The sequence below is a fragment of the Pleurodeles waltl genome, chromosome 11 (assembly GCF_031143425.1).
Source record: "Pleurodeles waltl isolate 20211129_DDA chromosome 11, aPleWal1.hap1.20221129, whole genome shotgun sequence".
Lineage (NCBI taxonomy): Eukaryota > Metazoa > Chordata > Amphibia > Caudata > Salamandridae > Pleurodeles > Pleurodeles waltl.
Window position 1 is genome coordinate 1,005,126,470 of NC_090450.1, and position 13,916 is coordinate 1,005,140,385.

General features: G+C 51.5%; 1 protein-coding gene across 2 annotated transcripts in view; it reads right to left on the bottom strand.

Moving 5' to 3' along the window:
- The window catches only part of PIWIL1 (piwi like RNA-mediated gene silencing 1), a 1,338,982-nt gene that overhangs the window by 145,916 nt on the left and 1,179,150 nt on the right, over positions 1 to 13,916 (bottom strand). For both annotated transcript variants that reach the window (XM_069215364.1, XM_069215365.1), the window contains exon 18: positions 13,009 to 13,162. In XM_069215364.1, coding sequence (XP_069071465.1) covers positions 13,009 to 13,162 — 154 coding nt within the window. The remainder of the gene's footprint in view (positions 1 to 13,008; positions 13,163 to 13,916) is intronic.

The window sequence follows — 13,916 nt, forward strand, 5'->3', positions numbered from 1 at the left end:
GTTTTAGAGAAGGAAAGTTAAACTGTTTAGGGCAGTGTGTATATTCTGAAGTATTTGGTATATGTTTTTCTTTATGAAAAGCACCAATGACAAAGTGGTAAAGCAATTACAAGTACTTATCCTACCGCTGCACCACCAATGTAGGAGGCTGGCCTGACTTATACTGGGTGCCTTGTGGTACTTACACCTTGTGCCAGGTCCTGTTATCCCTTATTAGTAGATTAGAAGTGTTCTAGCAGCTTAGGCTGATAGAGGTAGCTATAGCAGAGCCGCTTAGGCTGAACTAGGAGACATGCAAAGCTCCTACTATACAACTTATATCACTTAGCACTATATCATACGAAAATACAATACTCAGAGTTATTAAAAATAAAGGTACTTTATTTTAGTGACAATATGCCAAAAGTATCTCAGAGGATATGCTCCCTTAGGAGGTAAGTAATATACACAAAATATACACACACAAACCAAATCAGGTAAGTAAACAGTTAGAAAAATAGTGCAAACACTGTAGAACACAATATAATGCAATAGGGAAAAATAGGCCTGGGGCAACACAAACCATATACTCCAAAAGTGGAATGCGAACCACAAATGGACCCCAGGCCTAGTGTAGCGTGTAGAGGGTCGCTGGGAGTGTAAGAAAACGCTAAGGGTGTCCAAGATACCCCACCCCCAAGACCCTGAAAAGTAGGAGTAAAGTTACTACTCCAGAAAGACAGTAAAGTCAAGATAGGGGATTCTGCAAGGACAACAACTGACTGCAAAGCACTGAAGACGGATTCCTGGACCTGGGGACCTGTAAAGAAGGGGACCAAGTCCAAGAGTCACCCAAGTGTCCGGGGGGGCAGGAGCCCACTAAACCCCGGATGAAGGTGCAAAAGGGCTGCCCCCGGGTGGAAGAAGCTGAAGATTCTGTAACAACGGAAGGTGCCAGGAACTTCTCCTTTAGTCAGAAGATGTCCCACAGCGTGCTGGAGGATGCAGAGTTGTTTCCACGCAGAAAGATCGCAAACAAGCCTTGCTAGCTGCAAGAGTCGCGGTTGAAGGTTTTTGGTGCTGCTAGGGCCCAGGAAGGACCAGGAGGCCACCCCATGGAGGAGGAGACAGAGCTTAGCCACACAGAGCCAACGCAGAAGCAGACAGCACCCGCAGAAGCACTTGAACAGGCGTTCAAGAAATCTGAGGACGGCGGTCGTCTCAACACAACAAAAGAGGGTCCCACGAAGCCAGTAGTCAACTCAACGAGTTGAGCAATGCAAGACGGAGTGCTGTGCACCTGGGATATGCTGTGCACGAAGGAATCCTTGCAAAAGTGCACAGAAGCCCTAGCAGCTGCAGATCACGAAGAACACAGGATTACTGTCTGGCATGGGGAGGCAAGGACTTACCTCCACCAAATTTGGACAGAAGGACTACTGGACTGTCTGGGTCACTTGGATCCAGCTCCTGTGTTCCAGGGACCACGCTCATCAAGATGAGAGGGGACCTAGAGGACCGATGATGCAGAACTTTGGTGCCTGCATTAGCAGGGGGAAGATTCTGTCGACCCACAGGAGATTTGTTCTTGGCTTCCAGTGCAGGGTGAAGGCAAACTGCCCCCAGAGCATGCACCACCAGGAAACAGTTGAGAAAGTCGGCAGGACTAGGCGCTACAATGTTGCTGGTAGTCTTCTTCAATCAATCAATCAATCACTGCATTTGTAAAGCGTGCTACATACCCGCGAGGGTCTCAAGGCGCTGGGGAGGGGGGGTGCTACTGGTCGAAGAGCCAGGTCTTGAGGAGTCTTCTGAAGGCCAGCAGGCCCTGGGTCTGTCGTAGGATGGTGGGGAGAGTGTTCCAGGTCTTGGCGGCGAGGTAGGAGAAGGATCTGCCGCCGCCGGTGGTTTTTCGGATGCGGGGGACTGTGGCGAGGGCGGCTGAGCGGAGGCTTCGGGTGGGGGTGTGGAAGCTGAGTCGGTTGTTGAGGTAGGTGGGTCCGGTGTTGTGCAGTGCTGTGTGTGCGTGGATCAGGAGCTTGAAGGTGATCCTTTTGTTGACGGGGAGCCAGTGCAGGCCTCTCAGGGGAGTGTGATGTGGCTGCGACGGGGCACATCGAGGATGAGTCAGGCCGAGGCGTTCTGGATGCGTTGGAGTCGTCTCAGGAGCTTGTTTGTAATTCCTGAGTAGAGGGCGTTCCCGTAGTCGAGTCTGTTGGTGATGAGGACCTGGGTAACAGTTTTTCTTGTGTCGAGGGGGATCCATTTGAAGATCCTGCGGAGCGTACGGAGGGTGTTGAAGCAGGACGCGGAGACGGCGTTGACTTGCCTGGTCATGGAGAGAGTGGAGTCAAGGATGACCCCCAGGTTGCGTGCATGGCCCGTGGGTTTCGGGGCTGTGCCTAGTGACGTGGGCCACCAAGAGTCGTCCCAGGCTGATGGGGTTGGTCCGAGAATGAGAACCTCCGTCTTGTCTGAGTTCAGCTTCAGTCTGCTGTCCTTCATCCAGTCCGCTACGGCCTTCATTCCTCGGTGGAGGTTAGCTTTGGCGGTGTGGGGATCTTCGGTGAGGGATATGATCAGCTGGGTGTCGTCGGCATAGGTGATGATGTTGAGGTTCTGTTGTGCGACGTGGGCCATGTAGATATTGGACAGTGTCGGGCTGAGGGAGGATCCCTGTGGGACGCCGCAGATGATCTCGATGGTTTTTAGAGCGGAAGGGTGGGAGGCGGACGCTCTGGGTTCTGCCGGAGAGGAAGGATGTGGTCCAGGCCAGGGCCTTCTCTTGGATACCGGCGTCATGGAGGCGTGCTGATAGGGTGCGGTGGCAGACCGTGTCAAAGGCTGCTGATAGGTCCAGGAGGATGAGGGCGGCTGTTTCTCCTTTGTCCATCAGGATCCGGATATCGTCAGTGGCGGCGATGAGGGCGGTCTTGGTGTTGTGGTTACTGCGAAAACCGGATTGGGAAGGGTCCAGGATGTTGTTGACTTCGAGGTAGCGGGTCAGCTATTTGTTGACAATCTTCTCGGTCACTTTTGCCGTGAAAGGGAGCAGGGAGATGGGCCGGAAGTTCTTGAGGTCCTTGGGGTCCGCCTTAGGCTGCTTCAGAAGGGCGTTGATCTCGGCGTGCTTCCATCTTTCTGGGAAGGTTGCTGTCTCGAAGGAACAGTTGATTGTTTTCCAGAGGTGGGGCGCGATGGCTGCGCTGGCTTTGTTGAAGACGTGGTGAGGGCAGGGGTCCGATGGGGATCCGGAGTGGATGGAGTTCATGGTTTTGATGGTGTCTTCGTCGCTGGACCAGACGGTCAGGCGGCTGGTGCGAGTGGTAGTCGCAGGGGTGGTGGACTCAGTGGTGGGTGTGGGGGGGGTCGGGTTGAAGCTGTCATGGATGTCTGTGATCTTGCGGTGGAAGAAGGTGGCCAGGGAGTCGCACAGGTCTTGAGATGGCGGGATGTCGTTGGTGATGGAGCTGGGGTTGGAGAGTTCTTTCACGATGCTGAAGAGCTCTTGGGTGTTGTGTGCATTGTTGTCTAGGCGGTCCTTGAAGGCGGTCTTCTTGGCGGTCCTGATGAGTTGGTGATGTCTGCGGATGGCGCTCTTGAGGGCTGTGTGGTTGTCTGGTGTTCGGTTGTGGAGCCATTTCTTCTCCAGCTTCCGACAGGTGTGCTTGGAGATCCGGAGGTCCTCGGTGAACCAGGCGGCTTTCTTGTTGGTGTGGTTGGTTGTAAAGGTCTTGAGAGGGGCGAGGGTGTTGGCGCAGTCGTTGATCCACTGTGTGAGGTTGGTCGCGGCGGTGTCTGGGTCAGTGGGGTCGGTGGGTGGTCTCAGGGCGAGGGCGGTAGTCAGTTGGTCCTCGTGACCTTGCCCCAGCAGCGGCGTGGTAGCTGGTGGGTGCGGTGGTGTGTGGTGGGTTTTCTGAAGGTGAAGTGGACGCATCTGTGGTCGGTCCAGTGTGGTTGAAGGAGACGTGTGGGCTTGCGGAGAAGATGGGGTCGAGCGTGTGTCCAGCGGCGTGAGTGGGTGTCATTACGAGCTGTTTGAGTCCGAGGTTTGCAAGGTTGTCGATCAGGGCGGTGGAGTTGGCGTTGTTGTTGTTCTCGAGGTGGAAGTTCAGGTCCCCGAGGAGGATGTAGTCCGTGGAAGCGAGGGCGTGGGTGCTGATGAGGTCGGTGATGGTGTCACTGAACTGTGGGCGGGGTCCGGGAGGTTTGTAGATGAGAGTTCCTCTGAGGGTGGTGTTGGGGTCGGTGTGGATCTGGAAGTGCATGTGCTCGGCGGTGGTGAGGGTGTCATCGGTGTTCGTTGAGATTTTGATGGAGTCTTTGTGGATGATGGCAATTCCTCCCCCCACTCCGTTGGTGCGGTCTCTGCGGGAGATCATGTAGCCTTGTGGGATGGCTATGGCGATGTCTGGTGCTGAGGTGGCGTTCAGTCAGGTCTCCGTCAGGAAGGTGACGTCGGGGCGGTGGAGTCTAGGAGGTCCCAAAGTTCGATGGCGTGCTTGCGAGCGGAGCGGGTGTTGAGGAGGATGCAGCGGAGGTGGTTGGGTTCTCTGGCTGGTGGTGTGGAGGGTTGGATGCTGGTGAATCTGCAGTTCCGGCAGGTGAAAGGCCCCTGGGTGCATTTCGGGGTGGCCCGGTAGCAGGGGAGGTCTCATCTGGTGCTGAGTGCGTCGTAGTGCAGTCTGGCGTTGCGGGTTCCAGGGGTTCTGGTGCTGGGTGCGGTCCAGGCGCGGACAGGCTTGCCTTAGGCGCGCCTTCGTAGCACCAGCGGCGCGTCCGCTGCGCACCCGCTTCGCGGCCTCCATATGAGGGCAGAGGGAGGGAGAAGCAGCTGGGAGGTGGGAGCGGGGCGGCCAATGGAAGTGAAGGGGGCGGGGCAGCAGGGGCTCAGCAGCAAGGGAAAAACCCGGGGAAAAAATGGCGGGAAAAGACAGCGGGATAGGGACAACAGAGCACAGGGGTACAGAAAGCAAAACACAAGGGCACAGAATGAAAAAACGAAGTGGCACAGAAGCCAAGCGCAGGGGTACAGAAAAAAGGGAGCGAGTAGTCAGGCGGCAAAAGCGGCAACGGCGGTTCAACCCACAGGGGGCTGCGTGGCAGATGGGGGGAGCGACCTGCCAGGTGACAGGGTCAAAGGTCGCTCTCTACCACCGCTTCGCGGCCTCCATATGAGGGCAGAGGGAGGGAGGAGCAGCTGGGAGGTGGGAGCGGGGTGGCCAATGGGAGTGAAGGGGGCGGGGCAGCAGGGGCTCAGCAGCAAGGGAAAAAACCCGGGGGAAAACCCGGGGAAAAAACGGTGGGAAAAGACGGCGGGAGAGGGACAACAGAGCACAGGGGTACAGAAAGCAAAACACAGGGGCACAGAATAAAAAACGAAGTGGCACAGAAGCCAAGCACAGGGGTACAGAAAAAAGGGAGCGAGTAGTCAGGCGGCAAAAGCGTCAACGGAGGTTAAACCCACAGGGGGCTGATTGGCAGATGGGGGGAGCGACGTGCCTGGTGACAGGGTCCAAGGTTGCTACTTTGTTGCAGTTTTGCAGGCGTCCTGGAGAAGTCAGCGGTTGATCCTTGGCAGAAGTTGAAAAGGGAGATGCAGAGGAACTCTGGTGAGCTCTTGCATTCGTTATCTGACAAGAAACCCACAGAAGAGACCAATAGCCCTCAGAGGAGGATTGGATACCTAACCAGGTAAGAGCCTATCAGGAGGGCTCTCTGACGTCACCTGCTGGCACTGGCCATACAGCAGTCTCCATTGTGCCCTCACACCTCTGCATTCAAGATGGCAGAAGTCTGGGACACACTGGAGGAGCTCTGGGCACCACCCCTTGGGTGGTGAAGGACAGGGGAGGGATCACTCCCCTTTCCTTTGTCGAGTTTCGCGCCAGAGCAGGAGCTGTGGGATCCCTCAACCGGTGTAGACTGGTTTATGCAAGGAGGGCACCATCTGTGCCCTTCAAAGCATTCCCAGAGGCCAGGAGAGACTACTCCTCTCAGGCCCTTAACACCTATTTCCAAAGGGAGAGGGGTGTAACACCCTGTCTCAGAGGAAATCCTTTGTTCAACCTTCCTGGGACTGGGCTGCTCAGACCCCAGGAGGGTAGAAAACTGTGAGGGTTGGCAGCAGAGGTAGCTGCAGAGAAAACCTCAGAGAGCTAGTTTGGCAGTTCCTGGGGGTCCATGCTTGTGCCCCGGGGATGCATGGAATTGTCACCCCAATACCAGATTTGGCACAGGGGGACAATTCCATGATCTTAGACATGTTACATGGCCATTTTCGGAGTTATCATTGTGAAGCTACATATAGGTATTGACCTATATGTAGTACACACGTTCAATGGTGTCCCCGCACTCACAAAGTCTGGGAAAATTGCCCTGAACAATGTGGGGGTAACTTGGCTAGTGCCAGCGTGCCCTCATACTAAGTAACTTTGCAGCTAACCTTCTCTAAGTGAGGGTTAGACATATAGATGACTTATAAGTTACTTAAGTGCAGTGTAAAATGGCTGTGAAATAACGTGGACGTTTTTTCACTCAGGCTGCATTGGCAGTCATGTGTAAGAATGGTCTGAGCTCCCTATGGGTATCAAAAGAAATGCTGCAGCCCATAGGGATCTCCTGGAACCCCAAAACCCTAGGTACCTAGGTACCATATACCAGGGAATTATAAGGGTGTCCCAGTGTGCCAATCAGAATTGGATGAAAATGGTCACTAGCATGCAGTGACAATTTTAAAAGCAGAGAGAGCATAAACACTGAGGTTCTGGTTAGCAGAGCCTCTGTGATACAGTTAAGCACCACACAGTGAACAAATATAGGCCACAAACTATGAGCATTGGGGTCCTGGCTAGCAGGATCCCAGTGACAGGCAAAAACAAACTGACACACAAGTAAAAATGGGGTTAACATGCCAGGCAAGATGGTACTTTCCTACAGCAGGGTCCCAGCACACTTGCAATCATAACTGGCATCAACAAAAGGCAAAAGGTCAAGGGGTAACCATACCAAGGAGGCATTCCTTTACAGCGCCTATGTGTTTTGGGCCCTCCTTTGACCTCTGCATCTGACTGGCCCTGTGTTGCTGGTTCGGTGACTTTGGGGTTGCCTGGAACCCCCAACAGTAAGTTGCCTATGCCCAGGAGACTAAACATGTATGTGCTTTACTTATCTCAGAAACTTAAATATACTCACCTCCCCCAGGAACTGTTGATTTTTGCATGCCCTGTCTCCACTTTTAAAATAGCTTATTGCCATTTTGACCTATCCAGGGTGTACTACTGCTTTAATTCAAGGTTCCTTACTTACCTCTGTTGAGTACCTTGCATTTTATGTATTGACTTCAAATCTTTAATCTTGTGGTTCTAAAATAAATTAGGATAATATATTTTTCTATATACAAACTATTGGCCTGGAGTAAGTCTTTGACTGTGTGTTCTTCATTTATTGCCTGTGTGTGTACAACAAATGCTTAACACTACCCTCTGATAATCCTACTGTTCGACCACACTACCACAAAATAGAGCATTAGAATTATCTAATTTTTCCACTATCAACCTCTAAGGGGAACCCTTGGGCTCTGTGCACACTCTCTCTCACTTTGCGATGGTATATACACAGCCAACTTGCTATACAAACTGATACCAGTGTAGGATTTATTGTAAAATACACCCGGAGGGCATCTTAGAGATGGCCCCTGAATACCAGTCTGACTCCTAGTGCTACGCTGACCAGTTTCTGCCAGCCTGCCACAACCAGACTAGTTTCTGGCCACATGGGGTGAAAGCCTTGGTCACTGTGGCCAGGAACTAAGCCTGTACTGGGTGGATGTGTGTAGGAAGTTGGCTCTCTATATACTATTTCAAAGTAAGAAATAATATGCACAGAGTCCAAGGGTTCCCCTTGAAGGTAAGATAGTGGCAAAATTAGACAATTCTAATGCTCTATTTTGTGGTAGTGTGGTCAAGCAGTAGGCTTATCAGAGGGTAGTGTTAAGCATTTGTTGTACACACACACACAGGCAATAAATGAGGATCACACACTCAAAGACTTCCTCCAGGACAATAGGTTTTTATATTGAAAAATATATTTTCTTTGTTTATTTTAAGAACCACAGGTTCAAGATTTGAAGTTAACACATAAAATGCAAGGTACTTCATACAGGTAAGTTAGGAACTTTGAATAAAAGCAATATCATATACAGTCTGTAAAAATGGCAATAAGCTATTTTAAAAGTGGACAGTGCAAAATCAACAGTTCCTGGGGGAGGTAAGTAATGGCTTGATTGGGAGGTAAGTAAGGCACTTACAGGTCTCAGTTCCTGGGCATAGGCAGTCCACCGTTGGGGGTTCAAGTGGAGGGCCGGTCAGGTGCAGAGGTCAAAGGAGGGCACAAAACACAAAGTTGCCTAGGAAGAACAGGGGGGGGGGGGGGGGGGGGGGGAGGGTTTGTAGAGCACTAAACACACCCTCAGTGGCACAGGGGCGGCCGGATGCTGTGTGCAAAGTTGGCATCGGATTTGCTATTGAAATCAATGGAGGAACCCGGGGGTCACTTAGGCGATGCAGGCAGGGCACAGTGGGGCTTCTCGGACCAGCCACTGACTGGGGTAGGAAGAGGGCCGCCTGCTGGTCACTCCTGCACTGGAAGTGGGTTCCTTTCGGTCCTGGGAGCTGCGGGTGCAGTGCTTGGTCCAGGTGGCGGGTTCTTTGTTACCAGGAACTCGCAGTCAGGGGGAGCCTCTGGATCCTCTCTGCAGGCTTCGCTGTGGGGGCCCAGGGGGGTCGTCTTGGGTTATTCACGAGGTCACAGTCGCCTGGGAGTCCTCCCTGTAGTGTTGGTTCCCTGGAGCTCAAGCCGGGGGGCGTCGGGTGCAGAGGGTGAAGTCTCACGCCTCCGGCAGGAAGAGGGAGGTCTTTGAAAGTTGCAGAAGAGTTGCAACATTGTTGCTGTTTGTTGAGCAGAGCCGCTGCTCACGGGAGTTTCTTGGTCCCTAGGTTCAGAGCAGTCCTCTGAGGTTTCAGAGGTCGCTGGTCCCTGTTGGATGCGTCGCTGTTGCAGGTTTTTGAGTCAGGAGACAGGCCGGTAGTGCTGGGGCCAAAGCAGTTGTCGTCCCTGTCGTCTCTGCAGGGCTTTCAGGTCAGCAGTCGCTCTTGGTTCAGGTTGCAGGAATCTGATTTCCTGTGTTCTGGGGTACCCCTAAATACTAACTTTAGGGGTGTGTTTAGGTCTGGGGGGCAGTAGCCAATGGCCACTGTCCTGGAGGGTGGCTTCACCCTCTTTGTGCCTCCTCCCTGAGGGGAGGGGGGCATATCCCTAATCCTATTGGGGGAATCCTCCAAAACCAAGATGGAGGATTTCTAAAGGCAGGGGTCACCTCAGCTCAGGGCACGTTAGGGGCTGTCCTGACAGGTGGGTGACGCTTCCTTGTTTTTCTCATTATTCTTAGCTGCCTTGCCGCCAAAAGTGGTGGCAGTGGCTGGAGGGGCAAGCATCTCCACTAGCTGGGATGCCCTGGGGTGCTGTAACAAAAAGCATGAGCCTTTGAGGCTCACTGCCAGGTGTTACAGTTCCTGCAGGGGGACGTGAGAAGCACTCCCACCCAGTGCAGGCTTTGTTTCTGTCCTCATAGAGCACAAAGGCTCTCACTCCAAGGGGGCAGAAACTCGTCTCAGTGGCAGGCTGGCAATAACCAATCAGTCCTGCACTGAAGGATTGGGTAAATTACAGGGGGCATCTTCTAAGATGCCCTCTGTGTGCATTTGGTAATAAATCCAGCAATGGGTTTATTATTCTGAAAAGTTTGATACCAAAGTTCCCAGTATTCAGTGTAGCCATTATGGAACTGTGGAGTTTGTTTTTGACAAAGTCCCAGGCCATATACTTAATATGGCCACACTGTACTTACAGTATCTAAGAATGGACTTAGACATTGTAGGGGCATATTGCTCATGCAGCTATGCCCTCACCTGTGGTATAGTGCACCCTGCCTTAGGGCTGTAAGGCTTGCTAGAGGGGTGACTTACCTATGCCACAGGCAGTATTTTGTGTGCATGGCATCCTGAGGGGGATGCCATGTCAAGTTTGCCTTTTTCTCCCCACCAGCACACACAATCTGAAATGGCAGTGTGCCTGTGTTAGGTGAGGGGTCCCTTAGTGTGGCACAACACATGCTGCAGCCGTTAGGGACCTTCCCTGGTCACAGGGCCCTTGGAAGCACTGGTATCTTTTACAAGGGACTTATCTTTGTGCCAGGGATGTGCCAATTTTTTGTTAAAGAACACTGGTGCTAGGGCCTGGTTAGCAGGGTCCCAGCACACTTCTCAGTCAAGCCAGCATCAATATCAGGCAAAAGGTGGGGGGTAACTGCAACAGGGAGCCATTTTCCTATAAGTGCCTATGGAGAACAGGGGTGCTCCGTTTCCAGTCTGCCAACAGGTAAGTACCTGCGTCTTCGGAGGGCAGACCAGGGGGGTTTTGTAGAGCACTGGGGCAGGACGACACGAACAGGCACACAAAACACACCCTCAGCAGCACAGGGGCGGCCGGGTGCAGTGTGCTTAGTAGGCGTCAGGTTTTTTGTAGAAATCAATGGAGGGACCCGGGGGTCAATAACGATGCAGGCAGGGCACGGGGGCTTCTTCGGCCAGCCACCAACTAGGCTAGGCAGAGAGCCACTTGAGGGGCACTCCTGCACTGGAGGTTTGTTCCTTTCGGGCCTGGGGGCTGCGGGTGCAGTGCTCGATTCAGGCTTCGTGGTCTTTGTTCCAGGCAGTCGCAGTCAGGGGGAGCCTCTTGATCCTCTCTGCAGGCGTCACTGTGTGGGAGCAGGGAGGTCGTCTCAGGTTACTCATGAGGTTGCAGTCGCCTGGGAGTCCTCTCTGCAGTGTTGATTCTCTGGAACTCGATCCGGGGGCGTCGGGTGCAGAAGGTGAAGTCTCACGCTTCCGGCAGAAAGAGTGAGTCCTTTGAAAGTTGCTTCAAAGTTGCAAAAATTATGCTGTTGGTGAACAGTGCCGCTGTTCTCAGGAGTTTCTTGGTACTTCGGTTCAGGGCAGTCCTCTGAGGCTTCAGAGGTCGCTGGTCCCTGTCGGAAGTGAGCCGGTAGGGCAGGGGCCAAGTCAGTTATCGTCTCCGTCGTCTCTGCAGGGCTTTCAGGTCAGCAGTCCTTCTTTGTGTAGGTTGCAGGAATTTGATTTCCTGGGTCGCCCCTAAATACTGGATTTAGGGGTGTGCATAGGTCAGGAGGGCAGTAGCCAATGACTACTGTCCTGGAGGGTGGCGACACCCTCTTTGTTCCTCCTCCCTGAGGGGAGGGGGGCACATCCCTAACCTATTTCGGGAATCCTCCAATCTCAAGATTAGGGCACCTTAGGGGAAGTCCTGACTGGTGGGTGACTTCTCCTTGTTTTTCCAGCCTTGCCGCCAAAAGTGGGGGCAGTGGCCAGAGGGTCAGGCATCTCCACTAGCTGGGATGCCCTGGGGTGCTGTAAAAAAAAAAAAAGAAAAGGCATGAGCCTTTGAGGCTCACCGCCAGGTGGTTACAGTTTCTGCAAGGGGAGGTGAGAAGCACCTCCACCAAGTACAGGCTTTGTTCCTGGCCACAGAGTGACAAAGGCACTCGCCCCATGTGGCCAGAAACTTGTCTGGTTGTGGCAGGCTGGCAGAAACTGGTCAGCCTAGCACTAGGAGTCGGACTGGTATTCAGGGGCCATCTCTAAGATGCCCTCCGGGTGTATTTTACAATAAATCCCACACTGGCATCAGTGTGTAGAAGAAGTTGGCTCTGTGTATATACCATCTCAAAGTGAGAGAGAGTTTGCACAGAGCCCAAGGGTTCCCCTTAGAGGTTGATAGTGGAAAAATTAGATAATTCTAATGCTCTATTTCTACTAAAATTATTTTTTATTAAAATAAATCCCACACTGGCATCAGTGTGCATTAATGGTGCTGAGAAGTTTGATACCAAACTTCCCAGATTTCAGTGTAGCCATTGTGGAACTGTGGAGTTTGTGTTTGACAAACTCCCAGATCATATCCTCTTTATGGCTACCCTGCACTTACAATGTCTAAGGTTTTGCTTAGACACTGTAGGGGCATAGTGCTCATGCACATATGCTCTCACCTGTGGTGTAGTGCACCCTGCCTTAGGGCTGCAAGTCCTGCTAAAGGGGTGGCTTACCTATGCCACAGGCAGTGTGAGGTTGGCATGGCACTCAGAGGGGAGTGCCATGTCGACTTAGTCTTTCTCTCCCCACCAGGACACAGAAGCTGTGAGGCAGTGTGCATGTGCTGAGTGAGGGGTCCCCAGGTGGCATAATACATGCTGCAGCCCTTAGAGACCTTCCCTGGCCACAGGGCCCTTGGTACCAGGGGTACAAGTTATAAGGGACTTCTCCGAGTGCCAGGGCTGTGCCAATTGTGGAGACAAAGGTAAAGTTTAGGGAAAGAACACTGGTGCTGGGCCTGGTTAGCAGGGTCCCAAGCACACTTTCAATCATAACTAGCATCAACAAAAGGCAAAACTTTAGGGGGTAACCACGCCACGAAAGGCATTTTCCTACACTTACAATTTATGTACTTGCCTAAATGCTGAATCTTGTGGTTCTAAAATAAATTAAGAAAATAATGTTTTTCTATATAAAAGCTATTGGCCTGGAGTTAAGTCTGAGTGTGTGTTCTCATTTATTGCCTGTGTGTGTACAACAAATGCTTAACACTATCCTCTTGATAACCCTACTGCTCGACCACACTACCACAAAATAGAGCATTAGTATTATCTCATTTTGCCACTATCAACCTCTAAGGGGAACCCTTGGACTCTGTGCACACTATCTCTCACTTTTATATACAGAGCCAACTTCCTACAGATATTTTCCACAAATAAAGATGAAGATAGGGTACAGAATCACAGCAGTTTAAATGTGTTTGGATGCATTCTTTGTGTAATCGTACTCTGGAGGACAAACAAAATAAGCCACAAACAAACCGATCCAATCAAATACATTTATCAGACTGAGGTACACTTACTTGTAGTCATGACCAACAGACTTCAGACAATCCAAGAACTGTGGCACTTCATAGTTTACTAATGTCTTCAGCTGCCCATCTCCAACACCATCACGGTACACAATAATGCGGGCAGGCATTGCATTATTATGAGTGAACCAAGCTCTCAAGGAAGCTTAAAAAAAGAACCACTGATAGTTTCAGAGCCAGGAAACCGTGAAGAAACATTTTTCCACAACTACAGTTCTATGTCGGTTATATTTCACAGACTGACATGATTTCATTATACCTCATCATGATGGGAATGCTTGAGAGTGAATATTAAACAAAACAGATAATATGAAAACATTATTCACCTTTGGTATCCATATTTGTGGTGAACTATCTTCCTGCATATTCCTTGCCAAGGCTCCAGACTGGACCAGAAAACATTTCCATGTCAGTAACTCCCCAGAGCAGGAAGATGGAGTAATGCTGCTCAAGCCGCCTCAGAATAGCAGGGTACATGAAGCATCAACCGACATACTAGTCAGGTCCTCATCTACATTTCAGCACCAACCTCATTGTTTGGATGGGTGTGGAAAAGGTAAGGTAGGTGAAGGATAACAGTCTGAGTCATGAGGATAAGTCTGAGTCATGAGGAGAGCACACACCACTTTGGGGTAAGAAAGAACGGCAGTTGCAAAGAGCCAACTTATCAGAGACGAAAACTGTGAAAGGTGGACAAACTTAAGCTTGTGAGCAGAGATAATCACCACCAACATAACGGTCAGGAGTCAAACTGGGCAACTGTACATTAGCTCACAAAAAGGTGGCATGTAGAAAGGCACACAAAGATTAACATTCAACTGAAGATCAGTAAGAGTGGGTGGAAACAAGAAATACAAGCATCTTTTAGAAAATGAACCAGCAAAGGAAATCTAAACAGG